This window comes from Psammomys obesus, unplaced genomic scaffold (genome assembly GCF_907164565.1).
Source record: "Psammomys obesus unplaced genomic scaffold, mPsaObe1.curated_primary_1811, whole genome shotgun sequence".
Lineage (NCBI taxonomy): Eukaryota > Metazoa > Chordata > Mammalia > Rodentia > Muridae > Psammomys > Psammomys obesus.
Window position 1 is genome coordinate 52019452 of NW_026587216.1, and position 23820 is coordinate 52043271.

The 23820-nt window shown below is 37.3% G+C and overlaps 1 protein-coding gene across 2 annotated transcripts in view; it reads left to right on the top strand.

The window, feature by feature from the left end:
• The window catches only part of Mms22l (MMS22 like, DNA repair protein), a 123459-nt gene that overhangs the window by 83629 nt on the left and 16010 nt on the right, over positions 1-23820 (top strand). For both annotated transcript variants that reach the window (XM_055603626.1, XM_055603627.1), the window contains exons 14-19: positions 8289-8482; positions 13784-13934; positions 15260-15408; positions 16162-16304; positions 21419-21578; positions 23516-23685. In XM_055603626.1, coding sequence (XP_055459601.1) covers positions 8289-8482; positions 13784-13934; positions 15260-15408; positions 16162-16304; positions 21419-21578; positions 23516-23685 — 967 coding nt within the window. The remainder of the gene's footprint in view (positions 1-8288; positions 8483-13783; positions 13935-15259; positions 15409-16161; positions 16305-21418; positions 21579-23515; positions 23686-23820) is intronic.

The window sequence follows — 23820 nt, forward strand, 5'->3', positions numbered from 1 at the left end:
TCCTTCCTTCCTTCCTTCCTTCCTTCCTTCCTTCCTTCCTTCCTTCCTTCCTTCCTTCCTTCCTTCCTTCCTTCCCTCTTTTCTTTCTCTCTGTTTTCTCTTTCTCTGCTTTTCTTTCTCTTTTTCTTTCTTTCTCTTTCTCTGTCTTCTTTCTATCTTCCTTTCCTTTCTTTCTTCTTTGTAACCTGTTTCTCTGCTTCTGACTACCATGAGGACAGAGCTCCTCTACCCTATATTCCTGTCACGACATTGATATACCACCTCTTGCCAAAGCAGCAGGGCCAAACTACAGACTATATTCACTGAACCTGTGGGTTCAGTTACAGAAACATGGCCCTGTTTGCTTCATCATTGGATTCCTAATTTTCTTTGTTATTGTTGTTTCCATCCTTGCAAATGAATTCATTTGGCCTTAGCAAAAGTTTAAATTATCACATGTCATTGACCTTAGCGATCTTATAAAGTAGATTGCACTCCCCAGGGATTTAAAATTTTAGTATGTTATAATGTTGCATCTGGTGTCTAGCTGGGATTGGCTCATATGCCACTTTGTTGCTACTTTTAATAGTTTTGTATATAAATGAGTGCATACAACAGTGTCAAACTTGAAGCTTGTTTTATTTATTTCAGTCATAAGATGCCACACGAGACAACCATAGTACAGCGATTCTTAGTTGGGATATGGAATCCATTCTGACTGCATAGGTCCCAGTCCTGGTGTGTTGCACATGGGCAAAATGGTCTGCTTTGTGCTCCACTGTACTTAAGAGTTCTTGTCTTTAAAATGAGGACAGTAGCAGTAACCACAGCACAAGTGGTTAGGCCAGGGCTTGTACAGAGATTGTAAGTGAGCTGGAATTTGCTGTCTAAAAGCAACATTTTGCTTTTAATTCAAACTTTATTATAACAAACTTATAAATAAAATTAATCAGACTCAAAGTCTATGCCTACTCTGTGTCCAAGAAACAACAAAAAAGCAAGAGTTTGGGTAGTTTAATTTTTGAGCATGAACTACTTAATTGTTAGAAGAAGTGAGGAAATAGCCATACTCTGGCATGTCTGCTTCAAACCCATTGTTTTCAATGATGTTCTCCTGTTTCTAAATCACACTTAGTAGGATTTGAAGCAATAGAATTATACCTGAACTGCATACAGTCTCGCCTTACAGTCTTCAAACTTTTCTTGATAGGTTACCAGCTCTGTAGATGATGATGGGACTTTATATTCCTGTGTAATGAATGAAAAGCTGAGTTCCTGAGTTTTCCAGGTCATAAGCTATTCTCTTTCCTAGACGAGTGTTCATTTATTCCCTTCTCCTTGCATATGGAAGAGCTCCCTTTGTCTCCCCACGTCCTCTGTTGTATGTGACTGCAGGCTTTGTAGTTGGTGGTACTCAGCTGTGAGAGCTCTACCAGCCACGCAGCTCACTGCTCCACACACGTGTGTAAACCCTGTCCACACTGTCACCATGGAGCGCTGTCAGGTGTGCCAGGATTGTGTTTGTAAGCCTAGTCTCTTTTGCTTATCACTTGTTCCTCATAACTTGGGCCTGCAGAGGTATTCTGAACAGTACTGAGTCTGTGTTCACTCATCTGGAGATGCTGTCAATCTTTTTTTAACCAGAGACGTTTGCGGTTGTGTTTTTCTCTTCCCCACTACTCTGTTTCTTCTTACAGTTCTCTGAAAGACAGGATTGTATGAGATAGTGGTTTTCAACCTTCCTAACGCTTCCTAATCCTCATGATGTGGTAACCCTAACCATAAAAGTGTTTTTATTGCTACTTCACGACTGTAATTCTGCCACTGTAATGAATTGCAGTGTAAATATCTGTGATTTTCATGACCCCTGTGAAAGGGTCATTCCACCCCCACCCCCACCCCCGAGTGGTAGCGCCCCACAGATTGAGAACTGCTGTGTTAGATAGTTTCTAAAGTAACTTCCAGCTTTAGAACTTGAGGACTCGGGTTTTATGCTGTTTCTGTGTAGTGAAGCAGTTAATAGCTCCATTTCACAGATAGAGACAAGCAAGGCTTTTGCCTGTAGAGCACCTCATCAGTTGGCACTCGGAGTAATTCCAAAGAGTGATTTGAAACTATTTTTTGTATTTTTAAACTAATGCAGAGTTTTAAAGTTACCACGTTTAGAATAGAGGCACAAGAATCATTGAGTTATTGCTGTTCTCTGTCAACTCCTGCTAGTCCCATATCCTGTGTCATGTTTGTCCTGTGTGGGTCAAGCTCCATCAAGAGATTTTTATTTTGAAATGTAATACATACATGTATGCATACCAGAAAAGGGTGACCAGGTCATGACATGCAGACATTACCTGCAGTGGCAGAGGCCTGCTAAATTACCAGGGAAAAGCAGCAATGCGGAGAAAGGCCTCAGAGTCTGTTGCTGCTACAGTGTGTTTGGGGTGGGGTGGGGAGCTAAATCAGTGAACATATGGAATCAAGACAGATGGAATCAGGAAAACAGATCATGGAAAGTGGGGAAAGGGGAACTGAAGAAAGAAATCTGTAAACCCCTTTAGCATGAGAAATAGGAGTTGAGACAGCAGAACTAAATTTTAAGCCATAAGCATGTGCGTGTGTAGTGGATTTAAAGAGTACGAATACTTCTGAAGACACTTAGGGCTTTTCACAAAAATCCTGTTAGGTGGCTATAACAACTGTCACCACTGTTCTTGACTTGGAAAATAGGAATTGGGATGTCCTTTCTCCCAAGGTCACCCAGCTCTGCTAGCTCTGCCCTAACCAGCCACATAGCACTTCTCTTTTTGTCTCAATTCTTCATTTATAAGATTTGAATAATAATTATTTTTGCCTCACAGGATGAAAAATAATGTTTATAAAATAGTTGACATAATACAAGGCTCATGGTAAATACTAATAAATACTAGGTATTGCTTTTATTTCTACTCTGAAAGCTGCAATTTGAGTAACTTGACATTTGGCAAATTTATATTCTGTGATGCTGTATTTCATCGTTTATAATGTAAGATGGTCTGGTTATTATGTATCCTTCCACCTGTGTGTATCAGAATTATTTTAACCTACATGAAAGCTGTCTTTACTCAAAACAATTTCCAAGTGTTTGGGAAATGTATATCCTTTTTGTTTTGGTTTTACGTTTTATGTAGCAAATCCCTTGTTTTTCCACTGATTATTGTAGAAGATTGAAAATATCTGTGGCATCTGGAGTTATAATAGTGTTTCGTGTGTTCTCTTTCACAGCTGTGCCCCGAGTGAAGGTGCTTCCTTTTCCACTCTCTTTACTTTGTAATGCACCATTTTCACTAGTCGTTTATATTTAGTTTTCCATTCCAGAAATTTTGATTTTGAAAAGTACCTGAGACTGCACAGGTATTTTTAACTGGTGGTTGTATGCAGATATTTGATTCAGCCCCCATAATGGCTGATGCTTACCATTTCTTCTTTTTCACTGTGATTTCTAATAGGATTTAGAAATTGTGATCAAGTCTTAATTTACTCTAAATGCAAAAGACTTAGGAAGTTTGGCGTTGAAGCTCTAGTGGGAACGCTTGCATGTTCTGGGTGTGTAGCGTTTTCCATCGGCAGCACTCAATGGTGCACTTTTCTCCAGCACGCTCTTTGTGGGGTCAGGGTCTTGGCTTTAGTTGGACCCTGTCTTTCCTCTGCTCGCTCTGCCTTGAAAGGGATATACTCTGGCAGCATCAGATATTTGCATAATGGTTTGTGTTTTACCATTATGCATTCACATCTCTGAATCATATCCCTGAGGTAACCAGTAGATACTCCTGCTGTGTCATCATTTTTTGCTGAAGAGGTAAAAGGTGGGTCATATTTGTTGTCCTTTTCAGTTTTGCCTTGAGTACATGTGTTCTTTTTCTAGTCTTAGCTAATATGGAATTCTACTATTGCCCTTGGCTTTTCAAAGCTCAGGGCCACCTTTGTGTCTCGTGGGTCTTTCCTTCTTCCCTGAAATTTCCTTAGTCCACATAAGATGAGAAAACAATGATAATTAGTGTTTAATCATTTAAAAATCTGTATATATGCCGTGAGTTAGTGTGTAAAGGAAGCATCGTTTCTTCGGGGTCAGGGTTGGATTTCAGATACCGGTCGGTCCTTAGCTGTGTGAACTTTGGATGGACTAACTTTTCTGCTGTCAGCTTCACCCTCTGTAATGAGCCATCACCTGAGTCTTGGGTTTTCTTTCTTTAGGTAACATGTGAAAACCTCACATTTGTACATCTTGTGGGGCAACACGTTGTGCTGCGTATATATGATGTGGAGTGGTCAGGTCAGCTCAAGCATATCTAGTTCCTCATTCATTCTTTATGACAAAATGCTCAGAACGCTTCAAACTTACAGAAGACACCTAATTTAAAAAGTATTTCTATGCGTGTGTCCACCAGTAGGGATGAACACCGAGGCCTTGTGCATGCTAAGCAAGACTTCCTTACCACTGAGCTATATCACCAGCCTTTACCTTTTGTAAAATACAATGCATAGTTATTATCTATGTTTATTTTCCATTGCATGGCACAGCAGAACTGAGACTTCTTTTTCTGTACCTGGCTTGTTTCAATTAACGTTTTCTCCATTTGTCAGAATATTTCGTTATTTTTGAGAGTGGGGGGAGAAGTAGGCAGGTGGGTGTACGCACATGAATATCCATATATGTAAAGGCCCGAGGTCATTGATAGACGTCTTTAGTTGCTCTCCATTTTAAGTATTAAGACATGGTCTCTTGCTGAACCTGGAGGTGGCCGACTTAACTATTGTAATTGACGACTAAGTCCCAGGGGTCCTCCTGTCTTACCTTCCCCAGTGCTGACACTATAGATGCATGGCCCTTCACCCAGGTCTTCTGCATAGATGGTAGGGCTCCAAACTAGGGACCTTGAACTTGATTGGTGTGCTAAGTTATATGTCAACTTGACACAAACTTGAGTTATCAGAAAGGATAGAATGTCAATTAAGGAAATTTTCTCCATAAGATATAGTTGTAGGGCATTTTCTTAATTAGTGATTGATGGGGTAGGTCCCTGCCCATTTTGCGTGGTTCCATACCTTGTTTACTATAGAAACTCTAGGTTGGGTGCTGACTGAAAGCAGGCTGAAGAAGCAGTGAAGAGCAAGCCAGTGATCAGCACCTTTCCACATCCTTTGCATCCAGATGCCTGCTTGGTTGGAGTTCCTGTCTCACTTCCTTTGGTGAGATGCTACCATATGGAACTGTGAACCAAATAAACACTTTCCCTCTCAACTTGCTTTTGGTCTGGTGTTTTATCATAGCAAGTGAAACTCTTTTACTAGGACACTTGGCAAGTAGTTTACCAACCAAACAATTTTGAAGACCCAGAATTTCATTTAATACTCTCTCATGTATGTATATCACATTTTCTCTGTCCATTCATCACTTGATGGACCATGGGGTTGTTTCCATTTCTTGAGTATAGTAAGTAGTGCTCCGTAAACATGGGAGGGCAGATGTGGCCTGACATCCTGACTTCATTTCCTTTGGATCCATGCCCAGGCATGGGACTGCTGCTCATACGGCAGTTCCATTTTAATCCTTTGAGGACCTCCACAATGGCTGAACTAATGTATAATACACCCCTCCCAACAGTGTAAAAGGTTCCCATGCCTCTATATTCTCACCAGCACTCATTACCTTCTGTCTTTTTTTTTTTTTTTAATACTTCACCACTATTTACTAAACTTAGGGTTTAGACCGCACTTTTAGTAAAATCAGTAGCTTACATCTCTCCATCATTGAAATAAGGGTCCAGTAAAAAGAAAAAGAATAAAAACAATCTTGCTGTACAGACTTACATTAATAATCTTTCCTATTTTAGAAGTTAATCATAGAGAAAGACAGGCCTTTGCAAATAGAAAATTTGAAAACTTTTTGTTTGAGAATTTCATACATGAATGTTTTGATCAAATCCATCCTGCATTTTCTCCCCTGCAATTCCTCCCTGATAATAGCCATTCTTTTTTGCTGTTGTTTAAAAATTTAAAGTATGTAATTATTGCTCTTGTAAATATAGCAGATAATATAAACATAATGCAGCTATATAGTACATAACAGATAAATACTTCTAAAATGTTGAGATGTTTGCAGAAGAAAATGGAAATCAAATAAAAATCAAGTGACCCTATGTCAATCATTGTTGGACATTGCTAGATCAGATTTTTGAACTTTGTTCTGTGTATTAACCCCCTGTCAGATGTGTATTTTGTAAATATTTTCTCTAATTCTGATTGCTTTAGATTGATTGTTTTCTTTGTGGTAAGAAGCGTTTTAGTTTAATATTCCAGTTGTCTGTTTTTGCATTTTCTTCCTAGGTTTTGGGGGGAATCTTATCCAAAAGCTCCTTGACTGTTCAGTGTCCTGAAGTGTTTCTTGTAGTAGTTTGTTTCAGGTCTCATATATAATTCTTTAATCTACTTTGAGTTTTATTTTATTTTATTTGTTTTGTTTTGTGAGGATTGGAGGACTGATCCCTCACCCACTCCCCATGAGTTGAGGTGGGATCTTCCTTTGTAGCCAACCAGAATAGCTTCAAACTCATGGTCCCTTTGTTTCATCCTTCTGATTGCAAGAGATTACAGAGGTACCCCTGCAAGCCAGGTAGATGAGAAGCTTAACATCTTAAGTGAAAGAGTTTCTTGCACATTACAAACTGATCTGAAATGTTAATCCTTCCTAAAGAATAGGTTTTGTGAATAAAGAATAAAATAGGTTTTAGTGAATAAAGAATAGGGAATGATAAATTGTTTTTATTTAAAATCAGTATAGCTGTAGAAAAGCTACTAAAAACCAGGAGAAATAGTCATTGTTTTGGTTGGATTTCTGTATGTAAAAGGCGGGGCAGTTGAGTTAGTCAGTAAGTAATTATAGTAGTTTATCATTCATTTTATTCTAAGCTACAGGAAGGACCTAAGCTCACCTCTAGCCTCTAATGTAAATTGAGAACATCTCAGGCAAGATTTTTACACAGAGAACATAGAAAATACTTTGTTGTTTTGTTTGTTGTATGAGAATAGCTTGCTGTATACTTTTCCCAAGACATTTATATACTTTTTTTTAATAATTGTATTAAGAGTAAGTAGTGTCCCATGATTGTGCATAATTCCAATGTCAATAGATAGAAGCTTCTAATATGTGATTTATACTTAGATTGTTTTACTCCCTGGTGTATAGCTTTGTGATAAGATACGGTCTTGTAAACCACTTTGTAGAAGTCCTTTAGGTGCATATCCTGAATCAGCTGCTTACAGCACCAGGAATACTGCACTTGAATTAATTATATTTTAATGTACTGACTACTTTCCTTAGTTGAAAGCACTTTCTGTCAAAGGAAGCCTTGGGCTTTCTTTGTGGTGTTTGTGTTTGTGTTTGTGTTTTTGCATCTCATCACTTTCTGTATAACTGAAGAGAACAAATGGAAGGATGATAATACATGCAGTTACGTCTGCTCTCTAGGTTGGTCTGGCAGTGATGTAAACAGAGAAAATAGCCTCATTCTGCATTTAACATGACATTTTGTTAGCTTCTGGATGGATTGCTTTTTAAATGCCTCTCTTACCAATCATTGAGAAGTCTAAGTTTTTCCTTTGCATAGTCTGGTAGCCTCGGTTTTCTGTACCTGTGCTTCTCTTAGGGTCCAAAGATGTGTACATTTAAGTTATTCAAAAAGTAGTTAATGATAAATCAGAATTTAAGACAAGTGAATTATGCTTTGTTAATGAACAGATTAGTTTGCTGTGTGGGAGAACAATTTTCTAACCTTTTGCCCCAGTAACCAAGACTGGCCTCACAGTTTCTTATACCAGCACAAGGTCTGCTACTGTTTTACACAAGGAAAAATACTCAATTTAAGATACCACACATGAATCGAATGTTCTTCTTTCCTTTCTCCCCAAATATCTGTGGCCTAAGGCCCTCCAGAGAAACAGGTTTAAAAAAACTAGTTTCATGTCGGGATTACAAGTAAAATCACTTCTCATACATGAATTTCAAAATGCAGACTCTCTTCCTGTAGCTACTTGTTTCTCATTTGGATCTGACGTATTAAAAGCATATAATTAATGTTTGACATTAGGAATTAATATTAACTTTATATGTTTAATATACCTTCATACATACTTCAAATAACAAGAAATGTATTATGCCTTGGCATTATATAAATGCTTTTTCGGTTTTCACGTGATATAAATGTGAAAAGGAAAAAAATGTGTTAAAAATGTTCTGTTTTCATTTCTTGAGTGTTAGATATATTTTTACTTTTCAGGAGTGTTCATCAGCAATTGTGTCAGGAGCTTCAAAGAGGGAACATGGACCTAATTGCGCAGTCTTCATTATCGGCTAAAGAGCGCCACCTTGCTGCAGTCGCTAGCGCACTGTGGAGGCACTTTTTTTCATTTCTGAAGAGTCAGAGAATGACCCACGTTGTGCCCCTTGCCCAGCTTGCAGATGCTGCTGCAGGTCAGCATTGTTCACTGCTAATTCCTCTCGCCTTTTGCAGGCTTTTGTCAGTATTTTTTTCTATATTCTTGGTGACAATGTCTTGCTTTATAGCAAATATTATGACAAGTGATGAAACAAATATGTTTAAATTGGTTATCTTTGGCTTATGTACTTAATCATTAAAAATTAAATGATTACTTTTTTAAAAATAAAAGCTAATTTTCAGATGTAAACATAGATTGTTCATAAACATTTCTCATAACTATTTGGAAAGTAAGATAGCATTTGATTATATCCAGTTTAAGTAGTACACTTTCATATTTTATGAGCAGTTATCTGAATATTTGTAATTTGTATAAAGATAAATTAAAAAACCAACCCAACCAAGAAAAAAAAAAAAAAAAAAATAAACCACAGAAAGAAAAAAGAAAGACCAGCCCTTCAACACCATGTCGACAAGCTCAGGTTGGAATGGAATGCTTTTATATTTGTGTTCTGACTTCCCTTAGATTTTATGTTAAATTGCAGTTTTATATGACTTGATCCGAAGACGTGTCCTTAGTTTTTTATGGGCTCATGTACAATCAGGCAACTTTTTAAATAAATGAACATTTGCAGTTTCCTGGGAAGAGTTCATTATGTTTTTCTTCAGAGAACTATCTTGTTCATAATATGCTAAAAAGTTCTGGAGTAGACAAGGATTTGTGTCGTTACTGCACATCTGTTAGCAGAGTTCACTTAAAGGTGTTTTCTGTGTCTAATGTAATGCTTTAAACACACATCAGTAATAAAAGTCCCTATGGTCTCAGTCAGCATTTGTTCTGGGGAAGATGAAGAAAGGTGAGCTAAAAAGTCTGTAAGTGAGAGAATGAATGTAAAAAATGAACAAGACATTGAAATCTTGCAGCAGTTCAGACTTCATACAGAGTACTGAACACTTCTACAAATACAGAGGGGAGTGTGGTACGGTCATTTTTTCCAACTAGTGTGATGTCTGAGATAATACATATTGATAGTCAGTAAGCTGAAATTTATTCCATCATTTAGAATGCTAGGTCATCAACAAAAACATTGCCTCAGTTTACTCAACGCCCTCTTAGGTTCTGAAAGTAAATACTGAATAAATCCAAAGTCAAAGGCATATATTTCTGATTTGAAGTAGACTTAGGTCGAGAGAAAATGATTTTCTTCATTTAAGTATTTAAACACTTGCTTTTGTTTGTACTAGTAGGAGGACCGCCATAAACAAAGGTTATGACCTCGCGAGTGATGGGCCAAGGGTAATTTCTTGTGTTCTTTCTGAGAGTCTTGCTCAGCAGCCCAGGGTTGTGGGACTTGTGGTCCTGCTGACTCACATTCCCAAGTCTGGGTTACAGATGAGCAACACCACATCCAGCAAAAACAAGCCAAAACAGGACAGCAGGGAAAGGCAGGTTACCATTTTAAGTAGAGTGCTCAGGGAGGCAAAGACTTGAAGGAGGCGAGAGAGAAACAACTGTGTTTTGGGAGCTAGAGGTAAAGATACAGACATATGTGGAGCAGAAAAGGGTCAGAGCTGAGATGTGGTAGGAAGTAATGGAGAGTCTGTGTTCTGCCTTTTACGAAGTTGTGAAGACCTCTCACTTTGAGATTAGACGTTATTGTTTTTTTTTTTTTTTTTTTTAAATAGAGTTAGTGTGCTCCTGGCTGATGAGATAAAGGGAAGCAAAGAGAGAAATAAGGCAGTTAGGAAATTATTCAAACAGTGCAGATCAGCTTGGAATGAAGTTATATAGTGTAGATAGTGGGAAATGGTGGTCAGATCTATAGGAAGGAAAGGTATTTTGAACGTAGACCTGACAATATTTGCTAAGCAAATGAGGTAACCAGAAACATTCATGAGAGGTGTCCTAGAATAACTAGCAGTTTGCTGACATAATATTATGATGGGACCATTTTATGACAGAAAATTTTAGGTGTTCAAAAATCTGTACTTCTCACAATGGAAAATCTAAATGAAATGGACAGTTTTCTTGATAGATACCATTTACCAATGTTAAATCAAGAACAGATAAACAATCTAAATAGATCTATAACCCCTAAGGAAATAGAAGCAGTCATTTAAAATCTCCCAATCAAAAAAAAAAAAAAAAAAAAAAAAAAAAGGTTTTCAGCTCAGAATTCTACCAGAACTTTACTGAGGAGCTAATACGAATACTGCTCAAACTATTCCACAAAATAGAAACATTCTGTGAGGCCACAGTCATCCTGATATCTAAACCTAACAAAGACTTGACAAAGAAAGAGAACTTCAGACCACTCTCCCTTGTGAACATTGATGCAAAAATACTCATTAACGGAAACTGAATCCAAGAACACATCAAAAACATCATTCACCAAGATTTAAGTAGGACTCATCCCAGGCATGCAGGGATGGTTCATAATAGGAAAATCCATCAATGTAATTCACCATATAAACAAACTGAAGGAGAAAAACCACATGATTACCTCATTAGATGCTCAAAAAGTCTTTGACAAAATCCAACACCCCTTCATGTTAAAAGTCTTGGAGAGATCAGGGATACAAGGCCCATACCTAAACACAATAAAGGCAATATACAGCAAGCCAACAGCCAACACCAGGTTAAATGGAGAGAAACTTAAAACAATTCCACTAAAAAACAGCTGCATGTAGCAGCAGAGAGCTGCAATCCCGTACCCTGGGAGATGGAGACAGGAAGATCCCTGTGGCTCATGGCCAAATCACCCTGCATCCTGGTCCCAATAAGAGGCCCTGTCTCAAAAAACAAACAAAACAACAACAACAACAACAAAAAAAAAAAAAAAAACCCCAAGGTGCCTGGCTCCTAAAGACTGCTGTACAAGGTCATCAATGATCTCTGCATGTGCATGCACAAACATCCACACTTAGCGACACAAACAAGCAAACAAAAACCACAGGCTAAGATAAATGAGTAAGTGTTGTGATAGAGCACGGGGTAACCCTGACTTTCCTATGGAACACCCTCTGGGTGGCAGATGATGGAAGTGAAAGTGCTTGCTAGGGAATCAGGGACATGACAAGGCTGCCATCTCTATATTCAGTGTAGCACTTGAAGTCCTTGCTAGAACAATAAGAAAACTAAACATCAGGGGGATACAAATTGGAAAATTGAAGAGTCTTAAGTTTTTAGGACATTTTAATTTGTTACAAGGTATCCATTAAAGTCCAAATGCATTAAATGAGATCTTGAATTTAATAAGCTAGATTTGACAGAAGAGCTCTGAGCTATAGGATTGTTTGCAAACTGTCCATGGGTAAATAGTCTTTAAGGCCCAGAAACTGGCTGAAACCTTCATTAGTGTAAGAATTGATGAAGAGATTGTAGTCAGTTCACAGTGTATTTCTGTGTTAAGATTAAAGGCTAAGAAGAAATGAGAAAGGACAATGTAAAGGAGTGCGGGGAAGAAGCAAACCGAGAAAGTGTGATGCTCTGGAAACTAGGAAGGGGAAGGGTCCAATAAAATGAGACCTGAGAGTCCATCATTGGCTGTAGCAAGAGGGCGAAGTAAGTCGCCAGTAACCTGAGTGGTTGTTGTCGTTTTTCTGATTTTTATTTGGTGGGATAGAGAGTGTATATGGTGTGTGGGGATGAGGATGAGGGTTCAAATGCTCCTGTACATAGAGAGGTTGGTTGTCTTCCTCTGTAGTTCTGTGTCTTATACCGGAAGCTGCGTAGTCAGCGAATTCAAGGACACCAGGATTACGGGGATGCACAGCCATGCTCAGCTTTCATGCGGGTATTCAAAATTAGAACCCAAGACCACATGCTTACAGAGCAGTTACTCTTCCACAGTCTTCACGAGTGGTTTGGTATGTCAGGGAATCAGTCAGCTCATTGAAGGTGATTGAAGAAAGAGGAGAGTTACAGGAAAATAATATCTAAGTCATGTAGTATATAATATATAATAATATATAAATCATGTAGTAAATAATATATAATAGTATCTAAGTCATGCAGTTTAGCGTAGAATACTTCCATAGCATGCACATGGCACTAGATTCAGATTCCCACATTCCAAGAAGAAAAAGGATGGCTCTCACACACCTTTAATCCCAGTACTCAAGAGGCAGAGATAGGCAAATCTCTGTGAGTTTATGGCTATATAAAGAAACCCTGTATTGAAAAAAAAAAAAAATGAACAATAATTTAACCTTCCCCTGCCCCCCAAAAAAAAGGAAAAGGAAGGGAAGGAAGAAAGAACATAGTGTATAGCACATGTAAGAATGGACCACCAAACTACCTAAAGAACGAAAAGAAGATAGGAAAGAAGAAGGGAGATAGGAAAAAGCTATGTAGTCAATTGATTGTAAGTTTAGTAAAAGCAAAGAATTATAAAGTGTTTAGGTCCTAGGAGAGAGGCGCTGCAAAGCAAATTTATCAAAGTGGAGTCCTTAAAAATGAAATTACAGAGGTTATAATTAATAATGCCAAGTGATTTGGGTATAAATATGGGAGTATTTCAAGTATAGGGGAGGATAGATCATTGGAATAAAGGAATTACAAATAAACAAGAGATCATGGCAAAATCGCTGTAGGAGAGAATATGAACCTGGGGAACTGCAGGGCATACAACAGGAAGTGTTTGTTACTGCAATAGTTTGATGGTGTATATGAGATTCAAAGCTAGACATATTAGGGAGGAAGAAGTGAGAATGGTCTAGAAGTAGCAATATAGAAAATGTCTTACCTGAACTCATTCTGTGAGTTCAGTAGTAAGAGGCAAATTGAAGGGTAAACAGCCACCATTGGTGAGCTTCCTAGGAGTCATTGCATCTGAGTAGTTGATTTGCTAGTATAGGTACAGATGAATTGACAGATTCTTAGGAAAACAAAATGAAATCTGCTTAACATGACTGAGGAATTCCAGTATCTAGATTGTGGGTTCTGAAGAAAGTGTTTGATCATAGGAGATGACTGTTTTATAGAATACAATGGCTGGTATCCGCATTGAGCATGAACACCTATGGGTTGGCACATTAACTTAAAGAAGAGTGGGAGCTGCAAATAGTTTTAACTGGGTCTTTGAATAATAGAGACATATTAATAAATCCACCGGTTTGACTTGAAGGAGCCATGTCTGTAATTATACTGCTAAGGTAGATGCTTTTTAACCTTTCAGAGATATAAATGGTGTTACAGACATTTACTTAGTTGTTTAAACTCAAAATACATTTCTGAATGTCACTTTTTTTTGGGGGGGGGGTTAAAAATTATTGTAGTTAGAGGTGAGTGGGGTTGAAAATGTCTTACTTGAACTTTCTCTTTTTAAATCTAGATTTCACTTTGCTCGCAGTGGATATGCCAAACACAGCACCACCAGGTCTTCAGCCTCGGCCAGCAATATCAATAATTCAGCTTTTTGGTTGGGATGATATCATCTGGTCACAAGTTGTAGCAAGATATCTAAGTCATTTGCTACAAAATAGGTATGTACCCTCATTTCAGAGAGATTCCTTAGTCCACACAGTGATTGATCAGTAATCTTTGCTGTGTATTCTCTCATTTGGCAGGCAACATTTTAAAATAATTTTTATTAGAACAGTTAACACTGAAACACAAACTTGTTAAGCACTAAGAAAGTTATATAGGTAATAAATGAGTTATTTGAGTTTCTGTATTGTATTTTTTTAAAGGAAAACTTCAAAGTGTTTTAGAACATTTTTAAAATTCTGATTTATGTGTGTTTAAAAATGGTTTTAAGCCGGGCATTAATTCTAACACTCAGGAGGAAGAGGCAGGCACATCTTTGAGTTTGAGGCCAGCCTAGTCTACATAGTAAGTTCCATGACAGCCAAAGCTACATAGTGAGACCTTTCTCAAAATTAATTAACTAATTAATAAAACATTGTTTTAGGGGTTGGGGAGATGGCTTAATGGATAAGGTATTTGTTGTACAAAAATGATGTCTTAAGGTAAAAGTCACCCTCTGTAATTCCAGTGCTAGGATATAAAAGTAGGCAGACCATAGGAGCTTCCTGTCCATCCCAAAATGGCAAGTTTTAGGTAAGAGAACTTGTCTGAAAAACAATGTGAAAGCCTCTAGTTTGATACCTACACATGTATCAAAACAAAATGAGAAGAAAAAAAAATTATTTTGAGTTTGCATAATGCTATATTTAAGTTTAAACCATGTCAGGCATTTCTATCTCTAGCAGCTCCTCCTAGATTAGAGGTTAGGCTCAGCCATGTGTTTGACTTAAGAAAAGGCAGGTTTCTTTTATTGTCTGGAAAGAAGTACTCTGGAATTTTGTATGTGGTAGTCTTTGATAATGACTGCTTATGCAATGAAGAAAAAAAGGATAGAAACATGATTACTCAATCAAGAGACTTGTAGAGGTGTATTTGTCTTTAACAACTTTTTATCATTACCTCATCCGTTAATTGCTATTGATAGTTCCATTTTTGTTGTTGTTGCTTTGTTTGGTTTTTTTTCTGCTTATCTATTATGTTTTTATACTGCCTAGTTGATTATACCTTCTTGCTATTCTATGTTTTCTTAAATTTTTCTCTTGGTATGCGCCTACAGATATACCACCGGTAGAAAGGGAAAATTAAAACTTACAATATTAGAAATGGAGACAGATGTTTAACATCTTTTGGTGTACATCTTTAGTATTCGTTTTCAACATGTCTGTAGTGCTGTGTTCATCAGTGAAGCCAAGGGAGTTGCTTGAATGTTTCTTTCTAAGCTCTGTTCTCTATGTATCCCATTTCACTTTTGTTTTTAATGCTCCTCAATTGCTTTTTACAGCACAGTATGTGAAGCACTTTCTCAGTCAAGTTCTGTGTCTTTTCAATCCTTAACTATAAGATCGTGGATCCGTTGTGTTTTGCAAATGCACATAAAGTACCTCTCTGAACCTGATTTGTTGCTTGATTTGAATCCTGAGCAGGTAGTGGGTAAGTGTCATATAAGAAATGCAGGTAGTGTTTTTGTATGTGGTAGTCTTTGAAATTTTTTGCTTTCTAGATTAAATAAATCAATGTCAGATATTAAAATATATTTGTAATTAGCTGTAAACATATATAAATTATCCTTTTGCAGTCTGTTTCTTTTTATTGATACTTCATAGTTACTACAGAAGGCAAATATCCCTGCTACAAAGCTAAAAGAAATAATTTCCATAGCCCTGAGAACTAAAACTTGCTCCTCAGGGGATAGGCTGCTTTTTCTCCTGAAGAAGCTGGGTCACACAATAAAAGAATCTGAAGTACACACTGAGTACCCTCAAATGTAAAATACCTTTCTAGGAGTATGTTCCTCATTTTTATGAAATACTTTGCTCTTCTGTTTTACCGTTATACACTGATAGTATTTTGTATGTTTCAGAGTTCCCATACAGTTTTGTTTTGTATGGGAACACTTTTTTTAAAGCTGTCATTTTTAGTCTTTTGTAAATTTATCTTAGGCTGGCCTGGAAAAGGCTGGACTTTTTCTCTTATCTAGTGTAGTTTTTTGACCTCAGTAACTTTATGGGTTAGGATTATTGTAAGTGTGAAAACCCTGATTCAGTTTTTAACTTTGTGAAAAATTGAGTTTTTGTAACATATTTCAAAAATGAATGGTGTATTCCCAGCATATATATGTGTTCACAACCTATATAAGATTTTAAATTTCACATAATAAGCATGATCATTATCTTATTTTGATAGAAAAAGAGTACATGGAACAGCTGGCTGAAATGACAAGATTACTGTTTAAACTCTCAGAAGTAAAGAATATCTTCTCAAAGGCTCAGATTGAATATTTGCCCAGTCCAGGAGACCCCAAACAAGCACTTATTCAATTCCTTGAGGTATTTTTCATTTATTAGTATAATCTTCTAAACTGGTTACAATTATTTTATTCAGAAAATCTTGAAGTGTCATTAAAATTTTTTTCTGTAAAATCAATTTTTTTAACTTAACTCGGTCATATTATTAGTTGCCTGCTATTATACAGTAAAGGAAGTAAAGGAGTAAAGGAAGTGTTGCTCTAAGGTACAGTATGATTCACTCTACAGACAGCAGGAAATTTGCACTTAATGAATAAGGAAAGTAAGGAAGAATATGCGGAAGCTTTGCTTCAGGGCCAACTGAAATAAAATAATGTGTTGTGGTTGATCTTGGTAACAGTTCAGATACCAGCATTGCTTTAGTGTGGGGTTGGCAGTGCTCCAGCTGTGATTCTACTGCCCCTCATTGGTGGTGTCAGGGTAAGCACCAGCTGGTATGTAGCAGCAGAACTTGAAAATATAATCCATTTCTTTTTATTTTACTTCAAAATACATTTAAAATTTTAGTTTTTGTCATTAATTTCAAAGAAATATAGCATGTGATGGTGTTTTATTTCATGAGCCTAAGTGAAACTGATGTTTGGATTATGTCTTTTGTAAGTTATTCACAGTAAAAGTGGATTTGCTTTCCAGCATGTTGACGTTAACTACGTGAAAATGTATATTCACAGACAGTTGGAGATGTGTGTAAACCCTAATGATAGCCAACAGTAGCATGGCAACATGCAAATGTGACATGCACATTTTTGTAGTATGTTTTGTAGCTCCTCAGTGAGTCTTGACCGATGATTTTGGGTCAGAAAAGGAGGTAGAAAATAGGCTTTACACTAGCAGTTAAGTCTCCTCTAATTTAATCCAACCTAAAATATTTTTTCTTTTTATCAATAAATCAATGATAGGTTTTTGCAAAGTGCTAGATAGCATTATCTACGACTCCTTAGATATTTGAAAAACCTGGTCTTTGATCTAAGAGGAGCTTTACTGGTTTGAGAATTTTAGATACAAAAAGGTTAAAATAATGAACGTGTTAATCGTCAGTAGATTCATCAGTAGGAGAAAATCAGGGTGTCTTGGTGTAACACATTTAGAACTTATCCTGTGGTGAGCATAAAGTTTTTTTAAGTGAGTCTGATTTGACTAGATGCCTTTTTGTGAAAATTAGTAAAGGTGATGTAAATTATGGTGCAAGTTGAGGAGGAGTTGAAAGCTGAGAACATTATTCTATAGGGGAATCTATAGGGAAAGTTTCAGATGTCTTCTCGTTCTCATGGGACTCAACATCCAGTCACTGAAAAAACACAGAATACACAAGAAAGGTATACGGGGTAAAATCTGGGGATACACACACACACACACACACACACACACACACACAAATAAATAAATAAGCTTCTATGAATCTTTTCCCATTGAAGTTATACGGGACATAGTTAATTCTGAAGCAATAATTTTTGGCAAAATTTCAGATTCTGTTGATCAGAGAAACTCTTTAGCACTCAGAGTCCATGGCTAATCACATGGAATATCCACTATAAAACCTACAGATTGCATGGTCATTGTATTATGTTTTGTGTACCTTTGCATTGTATTACTGTGTAATATATTATGGGCCATTCTCATAAGATAATCTCAGTGAGAGGTCCTTCAAAACTTGAATAGTCCCAAACACCCGCTAAGACCCATTCTTAGAAGTGGGCTTTTTTGTAAAGTACCAATGTTGGGCTTAATGTGCTTTTCTGCTTGGAAATAATAGTATTGTGGTATGTGAGTAGCCATCATCTAAGCACCCAGAAGCACATCGTGGGGCTGGGGAGATGGTTCATCTAATAAGAGCACTGCTTGATCTTATCGAGGACCCAGCTTTAATTCCAAACACCCACAAGGCAGCTGACAACCAGTTGACTATAGTTCTGGGGTATTGAGTGTCCTCTTGGCTTCTGTGGGCACTGCACACATTAAACAATGTTTGTGTAGTGTGTGTCTCTGCGTGTGCGCGCGCGGGAACATGTATATATACATTATGTATATTACTCCTATTCCACATATAATATGGTAAACATAATGTATATTGCCTTAGTTAGGGTTTCCTTTTTTTTTTAAGATTTATTTATTATGTATACAATGTTCTGAGTGCATGTACACGTGCAGGCCAAAAGAGGGCATGAGATTTCATTATAGATGGTGTGAGCCACCATGTAGTTGCTGGGAATTGAACTCAGGACCTCTGGAAGAGCAGACAGTGCTCTTAGTCTTTGAGCCATCTCTCAAAGGTAGGGTTTTTATTGCTGTGACCACACCATGATCAGACAGCTGCTATAAAGAGAAACATATAATTGGGGCTGCCTTACAGTTTCAGAAATTTAGTTTATTATCACCATGGTGAAGCATGGTGGCACACAGGCAGACATGGTAGTAGAGATCCTCAGGCAGCAGAAGGACTGTGAGCCACTAAGCCTTAGCTTGAACTTCTGAGACCTAAATGCCCGCTCTTTGATGATGCACCTCCAACGAAGCCACACCGTCTACAGCAAACCCACCTCTCTAAGTGCCTCCTCCCTAGGAGGCTAATGGCCCCGCTTTTTGTTTGTTGTTTGTTTTCAAACTACATATATATACTTCAAATATGTATGTTTTATATATTTGAAAATGTGGAAATACATATTTTTTAGTCTGAGGGGAAATTAAAGTTAACATATTTACTGCAGTACCATGGTCATTAATATTCAAGTATGGTCTATAGATTCCTGCAAGTTACTGATACCTTCTTACAATGTTCTCTGTCCCAACTCTGTACTGACATGAACACAGATTCTGTGAAAGTGTTAGTGTGAAACAGCACTGTGGCCTCAGATTATAATAGTATCCACTAGGATTTATACTTTTATGCACTCACAAAAAAGTAAAGCTTGTTCATTAAAGAAGAGCATTAATTAGGGAGTAAGATTTAAAATCTCATCAAATTTCACCCCGTTAGCTCATTCTCCAAATGAAAATGCAGAGTGCAAGTGAAGGGTTTCAGTGCATTGTCTAAAGAAAGAGCCTGTGAACACTTGAGTCGCAAGCTGAGCCGACTGCTTTTATCTTGAAAGAAAAACTGACAAAATGTGATTATTCAGACTTGGACATTTGGCAGACATTTCTTTTTTTTTCTTTTTTTTTTTTTTTTCAGAAATGAATGAAGTAAGTAAGCCTATCACTTCAAAGAAAACAACTGACAGTATCTGTTGCTAATAATGCAGTTCAGGTTTTCAAGAGAATTAAAGTTTGGGAAATTTACATGAACCTTCTGGAGCTATAGCTTCCTGATATTTAAAGACTTCTGTGGGAATGGGACAGGATCAGTGTGTGTCATTTTTTTTTTTCCCTAGGATGGAAATGTCAACATTGGGAAGCAGTATCCCTCATTAACTTGCCAAATTTCCAGTTGCATTTTAGCAAGTATTCATGGGTAAATGATTCATTTAGACTTACTGAATCCTGTTTTATTAATGTGGTTTTAGAGTCCGTGAGAGTGTCCAGGGTAGTACTGTTAGCCTCTAAAAAATATCACTTGAACATTTTGGTGTAATAAGAAGGAGAGCTTCCCAGTTATTTGAAACAGTTCTCAGAATACTTGTTCCAGCTATATGACTTTGTGAGGCTGGATTTTCTTCAGTCACTGTGCCCTCTGCTACGCCCCCACTAACCCTTCCCTTTTCTCCTTGCATGCTGTAATTAGGAACCTACACTTCTCACATATGACATGCAATAAAAGGTTTTCGAGGTATCCATGCCTAGTATGTGTACAAGGAAACCAAGGTTAAGAGTTTGAGAACTTCTGAAGGATGAAATGTTTAAACAACAGAAGCTAAATAGAAAAGGTTAATTAATACAGTATCTCTTTTCTCCTTTGCCCACTTCAGTGGCTTCTTTCCTTTTCTCGCTCTACATGACCTACTTCTGTTTAGCCTCTGAAGGCTGTGCTTCCTCTCTTCTCCACCTTAATCAGACATCTTGGAACTTAATGTCAGCTATTCTTCGCAGTGCTCTCAGAACCTGTGGTCTTTTATCGTTTGCTCACACCTCTACAGCCCCAACCTTGAGACAACACAGCCCCTTTGCCTTTGCCCTCTGATTTATCTACTGGGAGCTGGTAAGAGGTGGATTGTTTAACTATGGTCCCGTTTATGGTTCCAGTGTAGCTCAAACTGTGGTCCCATTGAAATCCTTTGTGAGTTCCCAGAGTGATTTGGAAACTTCCCTTAAACTTTCTAACCTATCATTATAGTTAGCTCTTGATTCTTTGATGGCTTCTTAAAACCTGATTATCCCCACATTCCTTACAAGTTTACTTGGCTTTATTCTCTCTCTCTCTCTCTCTCTTCCTTTTCTCTTCTTCCTGGTTCATCTCACATTTCTGTTGGCATTTGTTTCATTGTCTCGTCTTTGGCCTCTCAGCCACATTTTTCTGCCCCCTCCACTGAGAACATTAAGCCAGCTAGCTGATGCCTCATTAAAAAATATTCTTTAAGTTGTAAATTGTGGAGAGACATGAGTTCATATCAAAGAGCTGAATTAAGACATTTTACTTGTAAGAATTTGGTAATGCTACTTGCCACTGTTTCCTGCAGGAATTTGTAGATTTCTAGTCATACGAATTATAATCCAGCCCATGTAGAAAGCTGAAGCTGATTGCAAGCTTCTTGAATAAGGGTTTGATGTTTCTTCTCTCTAATGGATTTACTGGATCAGATGTTCTGTAAATAATACTGATGAATTGATTTTTTTTTAATTCTTCCTTTGACCATTAATTATAAAAGGTACATAAGGTTTTTGCTTTTGTTTTGGTTTGTATTTTGTTTTCTAAGACAGGATTTCCCAGTGTAGCCCTAGCTATCCTGAAATTCAGTCTGTAGACCAGGGTGGCCTTAAATTCAGAGATTCCCCTGCCTCTGCATCTTGAGTGCGGGGGTTAAAAGTATGTACCACCACCGCCTTGCCTTCACGTAAGTTTTAATTGCTGTGAATCTTCATTGGAAATTTAAGAATGAAGGTCTAAGTATATGTTATGCATGCAGTGAGAAAGAAGGAAAAATTAGTTTTCAAGGTCTGTATTTTATAAGACGTGGAATGTTAAATTATGTTTTTCTTTATAGGCTGTTGGTGTAGCTTATGGGACTATCCAGACATTTTCTGATAAATCTGCCATGGTCACAAAGGCTTTAGAATATCTTGGTGAAGTTTTGAAATATGTAAAGCCTTATTTGGGGAAAAAAATTTCCAGTGCAGGCCTGCAGCTGACTTATGAGATAATGGGTATGTATTTCTGATATATATATATATATATTTTTTTACAAACATTTTCTTAACTCAAGCCAACCAGATCCAAGTGGAAAGAAATATATAGGCCATATTACTTAACTGTATGTGTAAATGTAAGAAACATGAAATACAGTGGTTTGCTTAAAATTATTCATGCTGGCCTTCATTATTTGCTGTGCTTTTGTTGAAATTGATATTAATTATGATCATAACAATATATGTCCAAGCTCACTGCTGCAGATAGTCCATTTTAGTCACATTGTGAATACCCAAACCACTAAAGTGAGCTTTTTGTTAATGTTTAACTTCTACACTTGGCTAGAAGTTAAAATGCCAGAAAGCCATCACTGTCCTCCTTTGTTTGTGGTCTTCTCTACATGAAGGAAGTCCCAAGAGGACTTAGTAGAATACCAGGGATGATGCTTCAAATCTTACCCCTCACAAACTTACTCTTTTTTCAGAAAATCTTTGTGTGCTTGTCTATAATGATGAGGCTCATGTTTCTTTGGGAAGTCTGTAATTTGAATGTCTTTGTTGACTAAAACCATGTTCCTAACCAAAAATAGGAACTGAATAAGAAGAAATGAGAAACATTTCCTTAGAAGTTTTATATAGAGTTTCAGTTTGGGATTTTTTTATTTCTCTGTGGCCAAAACCTTGTATCTATTCCCTTTAATCTTGTGAATGTATAAATAAACCTTATTTGGGCTGTCTGAAATCTTTTATCTTTGTTGTGAAAGATAAAGGAGAATGTGGAAATGTGGATAATGTAGAAGGTACTGAAAGCAGTGCTTGCAATTTAGATTACTTAATTTTAGGGAAAAAAATTAGTGGAGATAGATGTATTATCAATTCAACAGTAAGCTCTACATTATTATTTTAGCAACTCAAGCTTATGATTTATCAGTCTCAAGATAGTTTCCTGACATTTCCAGATTTAGTTTTGCCAAGGTAAGTGGATGATTATAGAGTGTTTCTTTACATTACAGACTACACGGTAGCTGTGTCAAGAATCACGGAATCCTGGGTGGGATTGATGATGTTTGGGCTACGGGCAATATTTTGCTTATGAAAAATTGAGGGCTTTTTTTTTTTGGTGTTTTGCCTTGAGCTGTTTTTACAAACAGGTAGGTCTTGATTCTTTCCATTTGTCTAAGTCTCAAATGGTAGGCATGGATTATATGGCTAATAATTACTCGTTTGTTCATTAGAAATTAGAATAAGGAGCTTGCTGTTTTCTTTACATAAAACACTTAAAACAGAATGGAGAAAGAGCAAGCATAAAGGCTTGAGAATTTGAACCTGACTCAATGTGTTAAAATTGGGATATCATAAGCATCAGAAGGGGTAGAGCCACTGAAACTCTGTGGCTTGTTAGCTTGCTGGTCCCTAACTCAGAACACCTCTGCAGTTTCTTTACAGGGCCACTTGTGGTCAAGGACAGTATCTGGAATCCAGTAATAGTTGAGTAATCTCTGAAAAAGAGGAGTTGCTACATCAGTAGACTCCAACTCCCCTCATGGTGTCTCTCTGAGGGTGGGGGTAGACTGGGGAAACTTCCTTTGCGTTTGATTTAGTTTTGTCATTTTTTTAAATGTCATATTTTTCTGTTTCCATGCCCTGCATTTTACTGTCCCTGTGTCTTTGTTCATTCTTTCCCCCTTTTTCTTAGTTGAAATTTTGCCAATGACCTCAGTGCCCAACCCTGTAGTCCCCACCTTTGCTACATTCCAAGTAGGCTTAGTCTTTGCCATTTCAGTTGTCCTCTTTTAACAAAGAGTGAAACGAGTGCCTTAAGGTAAGACTTACATGTTTCTTCCTGCTGTCTGTTTTTAACTTGTTTCTGTGATAAAATAAATTTTCTACATAGAGTAAGAAAATGTTCTGTTTAGGAGATAGTTGTAACGAAAGCTCCTTCTCTTCTTTATTAGGAATTCTTGTTAAATCATGGGCACAAATCTTTGCCACCTCTAAAGCACAGAAGTTACTGTTTCGGATAATCGATTGTTTACTGCTGCCGCACACGGTGTTGCGGCAAGACAAGGAGTTGCCTGCACCCATGCTGACTGCAATTCAGAAGAGTCTTCCTCTGTATCTCCAGGTATGCCCAGTGTGGAAGCTGCTTCAAAGCTTTTTTATTGGAAGTACAGGTTTAAAGGCCAGACATTGTAATCCCCAAAACAGATATTTACACGTGGCACATCCTTTAAAAAAGCTTTAAATGTCTTATCGATTT